The following is a 13,939-nucleotide window of genomic DNA, read 5'->3' on the forward strand; positions in this document are numbered from 1 at the left end:
AGACATTCGGTTTGAACATTTTACTCGATTTCAGTCTGACGAACGGCGTTGAATTTCGAACCGCCGGAATGCCGGTAATCTCGTGGGCGCCGAAAGAATTTTTCTGCTCGGAAACGAACGAAATATTCGACCAGGAGACGCGTAGATGTAGCCGATACGGCTGTTTACGGGGATATCGACTACAGGGTACCGACGAAGACAACGCCGTCTGTCGGCTTGACGAGAAGGAATGGCCTAAGATATCAGTTCGCGTTCACTTCTCTTTTTTTATCGCATTCAACGAAACGCAACGATTAGGTATGGAGAAATTTCTATACGAATTGTGGTACTTTAACGTCGGTGGCTGCGGCGATACGAAAAAATCGAAGATAACAGAAATAGGTAATATCTCATCTATACTCAATGATTCATCGTTGTACAGGCGCCAATTCACGCTGAGCAACCACGAAGAATTCCTCGGTGACGTCACAATAGAATCAATCGCGCGCGAATACGAGTCGTTGATCACGTGTCAGTTCGGTAAAGATGGCAGCCGGGTGACCGTTTCCGGGTACGATTTGTCGACCACGAGTTTGACGAAGAATACTCGCTGTGACGTCATCGATACTGAGCCCGCCGTAGAAAACGATACGAGCCTTACCAGTAGTAGCCCGCTACTAGCCCAGTCGAACCCGCATTTCAAATATTACAGAATTTTTCAGATTTCCGGTGACCGCGGAAAAACTCGAATGGTTAAATCGAGCAAATGTTCCACTAAAATCAACGATTGCGTGAGAGTGTATTCTAGTAAAGGAGTCATGGTTTGCAGACGACACAACGATTCGAAATTCAAAATAACGGCTAGTTCGTTATTTTCCGATCGTGATTTCCTGATTACCTTCACCTGTAGCTGTCTGTCTGTCGTAAGTCTCCTTATAACGGTCGTAATCTATTTGAGTATTCCTGATATGCGAACTCTTCCCGGTAAACTCATCACCAATCTCTGCGTAACTCTCGCCGTGGCTCAAACTCTTCATATTTCCAGCCTGGTCGGCGTTGATAATCGATTACTATGCGTTACAATGGCCGCTGTTAAACACTACATTTGGATGGTCGTTTTCGCTTCGATGGCCGCTGTTTCTGTTCACATGTTCGTTACCTTTTCTACCATTCGTAAACTGGTCGATTCTCCTAAGTTGTTACTATATTATCTGTTATCCGTCTGGCTCGCTCCGTTCCTCATTGTCGGGCCCTGTATCGTCCTACACAGCACCGATACCACTCAGTACTCCGGTACGGTTTACGGTAGCCCCGTTACTTGTTGGTTTAGTTCCAGTTTCGCCCTATTGATGGCGTTCGTTCTACCGATCGGTATTATCGATCTGGTCAGTATAATTCTATTCGTAGTTACAGTTTATCACATTCAACGGTCGTTTTCTGCGATGTCAAATTCTTCATCAAACGCCAACCGGAACAGGGCGACAGCATTCATTTTCTACCGGATGGCTTTGGTGACCGGGGTCACGTGGTTGGTCGGGTTCGTAGCGTCGTTCGTAAATAACGATTATCTCTGGTATTTCTTTAATTTGTTGAATTCGTCTCAAGGTTTTCTAGTTTTCTTGGCATTCATCGTCAACACACGGGTATTAAATATGTGTCGAGCGAAACTAAGCCAATCCACCAAAACGACAAACGAATAAACGAAAATATCTACGAGTGAGATATGGTAAGGTGGCGCCACTGGTGCTTTGGTCGATGACTCTTCGTCAAGATCAAGTTTTGTTAAGTCGCGGTCAGAAGTTGAGCAGCATCACTCGACAGAGATTCGCAAAATATTTATTTAGTAGTCTTTAGTCAAATATGGTCATTCACATCTATATACGTATGTATTCAAATATAGATGGTGTACATGTGTAATCCCCGGTACATGTGTAATCATACCAGACCCGATCATACCAGACCCGATCGTACCAGACCCGATCGTACCAGACCCGATCGTACCAGACCCGATCGTACCAGACCCGATCGTACCAGACCCGATCGTACCAGACCCGATCATACCAGACCCGATCGTACCCGATCCGATCATACCAGACCTGATCGTACCAGACCTGATCGTACCAGACCTGATCGTACCAGACCTGATCGTACCACACCCGATGTCTTTGTGTTGTGATTCATTCAAGCAGACTCTCAAAGCAGTTCTATAGCCTGTTAGCTAAACCGATGAATGAATGAATGAATGAATGAATGAATGAATGTATGTATTTAGCTTCACTTTAGTCCTCATTTGAAAAAAAGAAATTAAAACTAGTCACCCTCGTCACTTTTGGGATTTGGAATAAGACTTTCTATTTTTCACTTTTCTAAAAAGGGAAATAAAACATAAACCTGCCTTGCACGTCAATTTTCCAAAGAATTTAATGAGAAACAAAGGTACGGTACGTTTTTCTTTGCGTGGGCTAGTAATCTAGTATTCTAATAATATTCAAATACCGATAAATCCATATTGACATAATGAGGTGGTCAGATACATAAAATCCACATTGACATATAGATCAAAGTCAAATAGATAAAGTTGTCTCGAGGTAAAAAAGCCTGATTTAGATATATTTATAATCATTATAAGGTTGTAATTAAATATAGTAGTCCCCGGTAGTAGTCTGTCAATCAAATATAAAAGAATTAGTAGTATTGTATTCACATACGTACGCATGCCTCACCCCCTCTTTAAACTGTATATGTACTTCACATTTCAACTTAACCCCATCCACATTTTTGTGCGCGCGTATTGAAAAACCGTTTAATTGAAAGACCGATATATTGTGTATCTACAGTTTTCTTGCTGAATTAATAAATATCGTTTTTACTGTTGTACTATTTTTCTTGTCGATTGTGTCGAATGTCTCCAATCATTTATGAACACTATCGGGTGCCACTACACACAGTATTGCGTACTTAGGATGAAAGTACGACCAGGAGCGGTGTCGTCACTAGACTGATGCAAAGACTGCGTTAATTGATTGTCACTAGCTTTAATGAAAAAAATGAAAAAATAAAAATTGTTTAATATAGATGAGTATAGAAAGTACAAAGGTTTCAAAGATAGAAAATAATATTAATATCTGAACGATAGAAGTACCATCAAAACATATGAATAATAGATATATAAATTCTTTATTACCGGTTTACTATTTAACAATTAATGGGAATTTTGCTGATTTATCTGTAAATATATATTTTCGATAGGAGAATAATGAATTATTTAATACTACGGACATATTTTGCGATAACATAATATTGTGCAAAATAATAACTGAACAATATAGCTGCAAAGCAGCGATAACGGGTTTTCCGCACATCCTCGTTCGTATTCTTGATCTCGTCTGAATACTGTGTCGACGATCGTGTGTACGCGATGCAGCCAAACCATGCCATAAAGATTGAAGGAAAGTTAGAGTCCTGTTCAACTGTCAAAACGGTTTTATAAAAGGACGGTTGACAAACAGTCAATGAGGCCTACTTTGAAACCATGGATGACTGGACCAGATGGTTATTTTACTCTGGAAAATCGACTCTTAGGCCTCAATTAGTCTTTATGGATTTCAAAAAAGCATTTGATAAGGTCCAACATCAGCGATTACTAAATAGGCTTTTCGGAAACGATATCAATGATGGGTTGCTTAAATGGCTCAGCAGATTTCTCTGAACGAAAACAGGTGGCCGAAATCAACGAAACTGTCTCATCTTGGAATAAATCGGTCTAACTAGTGGAGTCACGCAAGATGTAGTATCCTAAGTCGTCTTCTCTTCGCTCTCCTGATAGATGATATACACAGAGTAATTCAAAATGTACCGGACGGAGTATATTTCCAAAACGACCTAATTCAAAATGTACCGGACATAGTATATTTCCAAAACGACATAAACAAGCTGTGTTCCAGTCATGGCCAGACACATGGAAGATAGGCTTCAACCTGAAAGGCATGATATGGATATTGGATAAAGGAAACCCAGGTTCAGATTATACCTTTGTGTTCGAATAAGAAGATTATTTTGTTCGAATAAAGTATACTTATTATCACGAAAATACTATTTCGCTCCATCAGAATTTTGCTCTTTGGAAAGAAAAACGCTTCGATCGAACAGTATATCTGTTCGAACAAAAAACTTAATGTTCCGATGAAAATCTTGTTCGAATGAAAACAATTCCGTTTGATGGAACAATACGCTTTTTGTTCAAATGAAAACCTTTCATCGTTCTGACAAAAAATGTGTTCGAATAAAAAGCTATGTTATTGTTGAAGTGAAAAATTTTTGTCCCGACAAACAATTTTGTCGAGTGAAAACAATTTTGTTTCGAACAAATGTTTGAATGAAAATATTTCTGTTCGATTGAAAAACTTTTTACAATGTACTTGTTCGAACGGAAAACTTAACATTCTGACAAGTGAATGATAACGATTCTGTTCGTTCGAACAATTGGTTGTTTGAACGAAAACAACTTTGTCCTAACGGTTTTTTCAAATTGGTTCAATCGAATGAAATATTATTGGTTCGAAGGAAAAAATTTTTGTTTCAACGAAAAAAGATCTTTCCCGGGATCCGCAGTAACTTAAGTTTTTAGGAATTAATTCTTCATCTTTGCCAATAGAATATGGTTAATAATTGTGATTGATCATTGGAAGTCAGAACCAGTTAATCACTTATACATGCATTTTAATAAATCTGATTCCTCCTTTATAGTGAACTTAGCTTTAACCTAGTAGAGGCTACTAGGCTACGTAGGCCTATGTATCTGCGTAGGCCTAACATCCGGACGGACTGGTTGAGCAAAAATAATATACATGTATACTTTTAATCGCGCTGTTGTTTTAATTCACCATTAATTAATCATTACTCACACAATCAGTTAGACATCTGTCAATTCGACACCTGTGATAACCGTTTGTTTTGTAATTAATTGTGTGCTCAAACATGTCTGTCAACTTTTGTAGTATTATATAAAAAGAATGTAAATCCATGAACAAGCAGTTGAGTTTGACACGAGTCTTGGAGCCTGATACATCTTGCAGGCAAATTCCCAAGCTACTCGATTGAGAATCTAAAGAATAAAATCGTCTACGTTTAGTGCTGAAAACTACTAGCTTTCTCATTGTTGCATAACCAGGATTTAATCGTAGCTGGAGCTTCCCCGAAAGACGAATTAGAACAATTAGTTTTGTTAAATTGGTTATTGAAAATCTATTCGTTTCAACGAGATGTACATTCACACAAGTTTTGAAAATTCGATTGAAAATCTTTAAAGTGAATCGTCTTTGAATGATTTGTGACAAAAACAAATTACGTTATTTATCAGAAAACATGAACATCGTTTAGGGTAGAAATAACATGATGCGTTTCAGAGTCCAAGTTGAAACTTTTATGTACATACGTTTTGATTATCTACTTAGGGCTAGTAGCCAACCATGTCTTGATTTTGAAGATAGTGGAACTTTTTATTGGAAGCGGAAATTTTTTTAAAGAAAGATGTTCCACATAGGTCGGGTCGTGGAACTTGAGGAGAACCCGCCTGGACGATTTTTGAAAATGAGATGTAAAGAGAAGCATTCTCACACCTTCAAGAATATTTGGGGTGAAAATTGTATGTCTTTCTCCAAAAATGTTGCCTGAAATCAAGTAAGTTTGGAAGCATACGAATATTTTGAATATAAGCAAATGAAAATGTTTTACCAATGAATGAAACTTATGAAATCAATGTTCAAATATTCTTAAGGCGGTCATCTGGGTGGAACTTCGTTGAGTGTTCCGATTTACCATTCACAATGCCGTATTTTGAACTGTGGAAATAAAGCAATTCAGTGGGAAACTGAGTTAATAAAGACATGGACCTCGCCAGTTTTTTCTGAGTGTCCATATATAAATACTATAATATACAAATGTGATTGTCACCTAAACAATGCAACGACATTAATAAATATACATATACATAGATTTATCATTACTTTCATCATGCATGAAGCATTGATTTACATTTTTCCCAGACAGACACAGGTTGACGGTAAGATTATCTGGACGTTCGGTAGAAGTAAGCCTCTTAAAACCGTATGAATATCATTGCGCTAAATACGCCCGATTTATCCTCTGTTCATCGACATTCTTTAAAAAACAGGAATGTATTTGACACGCGAGCTTTGAATCTTATCACTCAACAAACATGAAGGTTTGTACCACGAATATCAACAGGAATCAGAATTATTAGAACTGTTAGTAAACTGTAGGTCTGTGTTGTATACACATGTTCGAATATTGGTCATTTTACAGGTCTTCGTTTTGGTTGTCGAAGTCGTGTTACTCATTTCAGGAGTAGTTTCCACCGAAGGTAAGCGAATTGGACCTTATTTGGATCCTCGTGATTTTAATTATAAAATGAAAAAAATTAAGTGTATCGAATCCGATATGTACATGTATCTCATAAATAACCAACCAAACTCTCGGTTTTCATTCCATTCTTATCGATAATTGGTTATGTTGATAATAACGATAATTAAGCAATTACTAGAAAACGGCGTAATGTCGCGCGTGTCATCGCGATAAATTAAAAGTTAAGTTTTTCCTTTGAAGAGTGCGAGAGCTAACAAAATTCAAGATTTCCGATTGTGGCAATGAGCGAGAAAGCTGCAGTAAATCATGTACCTATCCATAACTCAAACCGGGTTTAAAAGGAAATCGCAGGTTATTCGATGTTTGTAGACCGCTAACAGCTGACTGACGCGAGGACTGAGACGTGCATGATTCACTAATGAATGAATAGTAAATCGTGATTTTAGAGGAAAATATGTGGTGGTGAAATGGACTAGATGATACTAAAACAAAGTATCATTATCGTCAATTAAATCCTCAGAGGATGTCATAGGTGACTATAGCGCTCTACACACATCAAATAATGCCCATTTCATTAAACTTGGTCTGGGGTACGTAGGTCACTGAATGATATGATATGATATTGTGTCGGTGCACTTATTCCCGTCATTTCGTTGTTAGGCCTGAGCGGAACACGGATTAACGGGTTCCGCCCAGACAAAGCCTAATTAGTGCTCATGGTTTTTAATTATGTTCATGTTTTGTTTATTGTAAATAGCAGCCATTATGTACAAAAGATACTAACATTTATTAAATCACTGTCAATTCTACTAACCGACTCGAAGAATGAACAACACTGTTTATAGTCATACTGATTGCTGCCTCTCGTGTTTGATCTTGGATTATAATTATTTGTGTTACGTTGTGTATCAAAGTCTTACATCGCTATAGTACAACGCCCGGTTAAAAACCGTTCTCCAAAACAGTAATCGAGTTGGCACAATTTGAAAACGATACTGTTTTTTTTTTCTATTTCAGAATTATCTTCTCATAGAACCAAAAGGCGTTTTCCGTGTACGTGCGCTGACGGTAAACGAGGTGTAAGATTCTATGAGGTCGGTTGCGGCAATGGATACCACAAATGTGGTTATAGATCGTACTATAACCCGACAACTTGTTGCTCCAAATAAGGGATCTGTTATGAGTCGATAATTCGACGATTCTAATGAATAAAGGATATCATTTCAATGCAATTGATTATCGGTCTGTTTTTTCGTTGATTTTCCTGGTTGAGATACGTAGTCGCTAAAATATCGAAAGTTTGCTGCTGTTCTAGAATGAAATAACCGATGTTCGGTTGGTCTGATACAGCGGGAAACTGTGCCGAGGATTGTTTTGCCCGCGGGTGCGATGGGAAGCCGCCAACGCTATTGTGGCAATCGATGATTCCTCATGTTGCAAGCAAATATCCGCCGGGTGTCGCTAGTGTAGATGATAAATCAATCTCGTATATGTACGACGTTCAGAAGCTTTCTCGGTTAATGAAGACATAAATCTGAATTGCTACAAGTATCGACATTTTAAAAATCCCTATTCTGCATCGGAATGCAGAGCTTAACTACAAAATGACGTCGATAGGAACTATTGTTGAATAGTTTATCGTTTCCAAATCATCGAGTTGTTTTCTGTAAGATTGTTAATTCGATTCAATGCACACGAGATTCTGTAGAAAATGTTATTGTTGCAACCAGCGTAGTTAGGTTTATATTTTGTAACTGTTTGTACTGCTGCTGCCTGGCAGTAACATATTAAGGTCAGCTAATCATTTAGCAACACGTCAATCTGTGTTAACTTATTGTTTTTAATAGTGCGTGGATATTTTGGTGGAAAATTATAGACTTTCTAATTTCCAACACGTAGATGACCTTAAAATCGATTAAACAAAATCATTTCTTTATCCAAGGTGCATTCCGATAAAGTTCACTTTTGAAAATCGCAAACAATTCCAAAACGCGTAATGTTATTCTTGAATTAGCCCCAAGAATTAAAAGTCAGCCCTCACTTACTGCTGGTTAAACCCTAAGTACCGGTAGTACTTGGTCTCGATGAGTACGTAGAATGATCCTTAATAATATATATAATAACGGGCTAGAGAGGGCAGGGGCGTGCGACGGCATGCGAGGACGATCTAACTATGCCATCTCGAGAGTCACGGAGATCACCACGACAGAGGCTATCCTGGTTTCTCTCGGTGACTGATCGGTGACATAGAAATAGTTTTTATAAACAGGTCTTTGCTGCTGAACGGCACTTCAAAGCAAATCTAGTGATTGTACTCTCCCCTTTGTACTACATGCACTTTTTCGAATTTAATTTGATGTCCTACTGATCACTCGCGACAATGGCGGATCAGTCCATTACCATCTCCACAGGTAGAGAAAATGTTCGTCATAATAGAGTTAAATCTTTGTTTTTTAAATTTGATCTACAAATCTCGCACATGATACCAATACTAAAACCTATGTACTGCATACGAATAATCAGTTGTTGTATCGTCGGTGGCGCCCCCTAATGCATATTTATCGCAGATATATTCCACAGAAGCGTAAGAATATAGTTGGACGTCATCGTCCACGCGCTCACTGCAGGTACGATTATTTCCGGCTTCCATATTCATGTACGGCGTGGTATCTTTGCCCTTTCCGGCTTCCATATTCATGTACGGAGTGGTATCTTTGCCCTTTCCGGCTTCCATATTCATGTATGGAGTGGTATCTTTGCCCTTTCCGGCTTCCATATTCATGTACGGAGTGGTATCTTTGCCCTTTCCGGCTTCCATAATCATATACGGACTTGCAACGTTGCCCTTTACGGCTTCCATATTTATGTATCCAGATGTATTTATGTTGTTATCAGCCTCTGAACTCCCGGCCTCGAAATCCAAACGCGGATTTGTATCTTTTTTTAAGCTTGTAACATTCGGAATGGTTTGCAGTAATCCGGCCTCGGTATCTGACTCGATGTCGTCGTCCAAAACCTCATAGACTTCGTCTACCTCCAGCGGTTGCTGCTGATTCGTAGTCGGGGCTGTATCCTCCACGCGACCTTTACCGGACTGTCGTCTGCGTCTGAAAAATGTGTTATTTTGCGCATGAAAAAAAGGAAAATGCTGATCGTAAAATGAAGCCATTTTTGTAATTCATTGTGTAAGACCTTAATAATGACCGATCGCCTCTAAAGATGAAGAACTTCTCCAAAACATCAGCTAACAACTAGGCAATCTCATAGGATCTGCTAACAACTATACTGGTGGCTGCCAAAATTCGAACTCTCTCCCTCTCTACTCGTTTCCCAACTTAACTACTCTCTCGCTCTACCAAGTTTCAACCACGTGATCTCTCCCTACCAAATTTAGTGTGGTTTCTACAGAATCTGCAACCTCCATCAACCACTCTCCGACTAGAAATATATTTCCAACCACCAACACTACATACCAAGTTTCCGAATCATGTTTCTGAATTACTCCCTTAGACTAAGCTATTTACATTTCTTGTTTTCTTCGTTAAAACCAACTATTCACATTTAATCATTATTTTTATATGTTATTTGTTTCCCCAGACGTTATTAATATTTATACCATAATTTGAGTAACCCTAGTCAACTATCAATTGCACGGTTAAAAGAAAATCCCGGATAGTTTGGAATCGGTCCGGGTTAATTAAGTCATCTAGATGTGAACACTCGTAAATCTGCCCGGTTTATTCAGCCTCGAACTAAAAGGATTTCTATAAAATTCAGCTGAGTGTATACCTGCATATGATGATAACAACGATGATAATGATGAGGAGAAAACCGGTCGCTCCACCAGCGATGTAGCCAATCATCGTACCCCAGTCACGAGTGGTCCGGTTACTGCTCTCCGATTCTGTCGGATCGACGCGGTCAGTCTAAATGAAACGAACAAGTTTCATTATCTTGACATAGCTGTCAGGGAAGATAATATTCGCACTAGTTATGGTTATAACAATTATAAGATAGGCTTGAACCAAAATGAACGCGTATCATCAATATACTAGACGATTATATAGTTTAAAATACACTTTTGTATCAACCTGAAAGCAGTTTCTTAGTGATTGTGATGTTTTTATTTGATTGTGCCACGGATGTAGATATACCATAGGCCTACTTAGATATTTCAAATGAGATTTTGATTATATCTTCAATTCTTACTAACCTCGTATTTCGAGCCAACTTTTTCTACATTCACCAGCTTGATTCTGAATGATAAAGACAAACTTACACTCGAATCAAATCAAATTTACAGCATACAAATGACAATGCATGACTGGCGAACGAGCGAATCGAGTGAATGACTTTATTCGTTGCCCAACTTCATAATCATAATTTAATTCTCAGTTATCGACTTAGCAGATAGTAGAATGATAACCGAAGTCGATGCCCTATTTCTTAATGCATAATTAGTACGAAGACTCCCTTCTGAGATGCGAGTACTTAATTTCTAACATTTTTAGAGCTAAAATCTAAGATTTAAGAGCAGTTTAATCGAGTCCGTGATTAATTTAATGATACGAACGAGGATTGCCAAACAGAAGGGATTTCTCAACAACGTAAAGATCTTTATCTTGCCCCTGAATATCTGACGTCTCTTTTGACAGTTAATAATGTTAAATGAAATGGACACTGACCCCGATTCAAAGATTGCAGTTTGTGTCCTGTTTGTTGAGGGATCTACAAAAGAAAAATAACTAGACAATTACGTTCACTATGGATGGGTTCGATTTCTCTTTGCAATGATTGTTCTTTTTTTTTAGATAAAAGTAACCGACTATTCTGTCCTAGAAAAAATACACTGAAAGGAGCTACTGGTACAAATTAGCGCGAAACCAGTGAACTTGTAACTTCTCATCGAGTTTATTTGTTTAGGTAGCTGAATGTGGGCATATTTCATCTTATATATTTTCTTTTCTAGGGCTGCTTTCTAGTATAAGCTAACTGTTGCTTCAAAGCAGTCCCTCATCTAATATTATTATAATTTTAATGTATTTGTTTATCCATTAATTCTGTAAAAATGTTACATGAAAATCAAATCAAATCAAATCAAATCGCATAATTGCATATTACCATTCGTCGTTATATTAACTCCCGCCGTCGGCCGTACGCTGGCGCCATCTTTATGCGCGAGATGATCTTTGAAACCTACGTTCGAAAATGAGTGAATCAGTTAACAATTTTCCTGAGTTCGAACGATAAGCAAACGTCACCAACTCATACTAAAGTCACCGTCTTGGATAGCGCCTCGGTGTGACAATGTCATCCCAAATCAGGCGTGATACAAGATGGCCGCGTTGATGTGAATTTCAAGTTTAATTTTGACGTACTAGGGGGCGTGACAGTAGGATTAGAAAGTATCTGTACATCACCGCCATACATCCACCTCTCGTCACAACTGAATGTGTAAACGACTTCGGTTCCATTCACAATTCGCATAAATTCAATCTAAAATGATGCATTCATTAAATATAACAATAATGAACTTAAAATGAAATCGTGAACGTCGAGTAATTAGTAAGTTAAATATCTGAAATAAAATGTCAGGGTTTGAACAATGAAAATCAAATCTACGGAAAGCTATGATTTTGGTTCGTTGCGTTCGCATTTCTTATCAATTCCATCTAAAATGAAGCATTCATTACACAAACAATCAGTGAATAATGAACGTATTCGCGGAGGCTGAATAATTCGATTGATAGAATTGTGTAAAAATGTTGATAATAATTATCTTATGTTTGGGTTTTCAATGATAAAAATCTGACGTGTGGGATGATCTATCTCTGGGTTATTATCCTTGTTCAGCTTATTGCTTATTGCTAATCGCATTTAGCTTATTGATACATAGGTTAGCGTGGGTCATGAAATAACGGCGGATCCCTCGATGTTTGACTAAATTGGATCGTGTCGAACATACCCCGCTAGAGACCGAAATGTGCCTACCTTTTGTGGTGCCCAAGCTTTGTCATAAATAGAGAAATAGGATTCCACTTTCAATACGACCTTTTCAGGAATACTTATGTCCTTGGCCCGCAGTAACCACATCTTGTATGTGTTTCTCTTAAACGTGGCATCTTCCAGATGTATTGTCGTGTTTTCTGTATTTCTGCCGGTCATTTTTATGGAAACATGTCCCGTGAATCCTCCAAAATTCCAGTTTCTAGTGTATGCAACTAACGTCCAATTTACTGAAATTCAAATCAGCTATATTTTACCAAAACCTATTATGACGGGACAGCCATTTAAATCTCAATTACTTAGTTGCAGTCCATTCCTAAAATCATTTCTGAATAAGAAAACTAAAACTAAGTTTATTGACGCCTCGTAAAATAACACATATAATTGCTTAAAATTGTCGATGATAAAAGTTATGATATGAATTACGTAAAATTAAGGCTCAATAAAGTTTATTTTTGGATTGAAATATTGATAATTGAATTGACTTGACCGGCGACCAGTATTGCCTCGATATATTGATAAATTATCTTGTGCATATTTTGAAAAGATACCTCTCAATTTATATTTGATGAATTTCAATAATCATAAAATTATTTGATTACATAACATACGTTAAAATTCACAATTGATCTTGTTATTTTGAAACACCAAATATTGATGACGTCGTGTACATCCAATCACACAGAACCCCTTGAATAACGCATACTAGGTATCAATGTATGTAAACATAATTGTAACGGTTTTTACTGCGTCAAAAAATTTTCCATTTTGAGAGACAAATTGATATATAGAAATATATTCCCCAATAATTATAAACTCTTTAACTCTGAGCCGTCAAACCATATCTATGATTGCTTTGCGTATTGGATACCTCCGATCAATTTGAAAAATACATTATCGGTCCCGAACTTACCGGGTCTGCTTCTAGAAGCAGTTATGATTAAAAGCCAGATAAGCAGCCCTGCGCAAACCCTCCTATCCATTTCACTAGCGACCAGTCGGTCTCATACAAATTATGCGCATATATCGCCTGGTAAATTGGCGTTCCTCAATTCACGATTTTACTTCCTCGATTTCTAGTACATTTTATCAACAAGCGAAAATGACAGCTGTATTGTCACAATATATAGATATATAATAATTAATGGCACATATAATTGAAATTTCATATCTGCGGGTGTTTTTTTTGTCTCCCCAACATTTTTTTAACTATAGCCGTATGTGAATAGCGGTTTGCAGCATCCGGGGACGTGACAAAGGAAATATAGAAATTTGATTTTTTATATGTCGAGGTATACCTTTAATGATTGATAAAATGATCTGTTAATGTAAACTACTGAATGTAGTTATATGTATATCGTAGTCGAATCCGGGTCATTATACCTCCGCCCAAAATACCTCCACCCAAATATCCCACACCCAGAATCCCTCCGCCCAGAATACCCTCCTATGTTTCCAAAATACCTCCAGGCCCTAGATCGAATGGGTTTATGCCTGAAGAACAATCATTAGGAACCTAATTTTTTAGAATTTATCCCATCAAAGTTTGAATTTACAGCCACGATATTCA

General features: G+C 37.8%; 1 protein-coding gene across 2 annotated transcripts; it reads right to left on the minus strand.

The window, feature by feature from the left end:
- Nucleotides 1-7,610: 7,610 nt before the first annotated feature.
- LOC141907020 (uncharacterized) lies at nt 7,611-13,443 on the minus strand. 2 transcript variants are annotated; one of them, XR_012619455.1, is made up of 9 exons: nt 13,283-13,443; nt 12,355-12,599; nt 11,742-11,859; nt 11,485-11,559; nt 11,049-11,091; nt 10,577-10,619; nt 10,153-10,289; nt 8,756-9,470; nt 7,611-8,668 (listed from the first exon to the last, which is right to left on the minus strand). XR_012619455.1 is itself a non-coding variant. In XM_074796558.1 (8 exons), exons 1-8 carry the CDS (start codon nt 13,350-13,352, stop codon nt 8,855-8,857), a joined length of 1,347 nt encoding a protein of 448 aa, XP_074652659.1. In that variant the 5' UTR covers nt 13,353-13,443; the 3' UTR covers nt 7,611-8,854. The 2 variants fall into 2 exon arrangements, 1 of the variants encoding a protein (XP_074652659.1); XM_074796558.1 differs by having other exon boundaries at nt 7,611-9,470.
- Nucleotides 13,444-13,939: the final 496 nt, after the last annotated feature.

This window comes from Tubulanus polymorphus, chromosome 6 (genome assembly GCF_964204645.1).
Source record: "Tubulanus polymorphus chromosome 6, tnTubPoly1.2, whole genome shotgun sequence".
Taxonomy (NCBI): Eukaryota; Metazoa; Nemertea; class Palaeonemertea; order Tubulaniformes; family Tubulanidae; genus Tubulanus; species Tubulanus polymorphus.

Coding starts and splice junctions, on each gene's coding strand:
- LOC141907020 (XM_074796558.1), bottom strand. CDS start 13,352: ATGGATAGGAGGGTTTGCGCAGGGCTGCTTATCTGGCTTTTAATCATA. Junction 11,560..11,741: donor TCCTACTGTCACGCCCCCTA/GTACGTCAAAAT, acceptor TTTCGAACGTAG/GTTTCAAAGATCATCTCGCG. Junction 9,471..10,152: donor GTTGTTATCATCATATGCAG/GTATACACTCAG, acceptor CACATTTTTCAG/ACGCAGACGACAGTCCGGTA.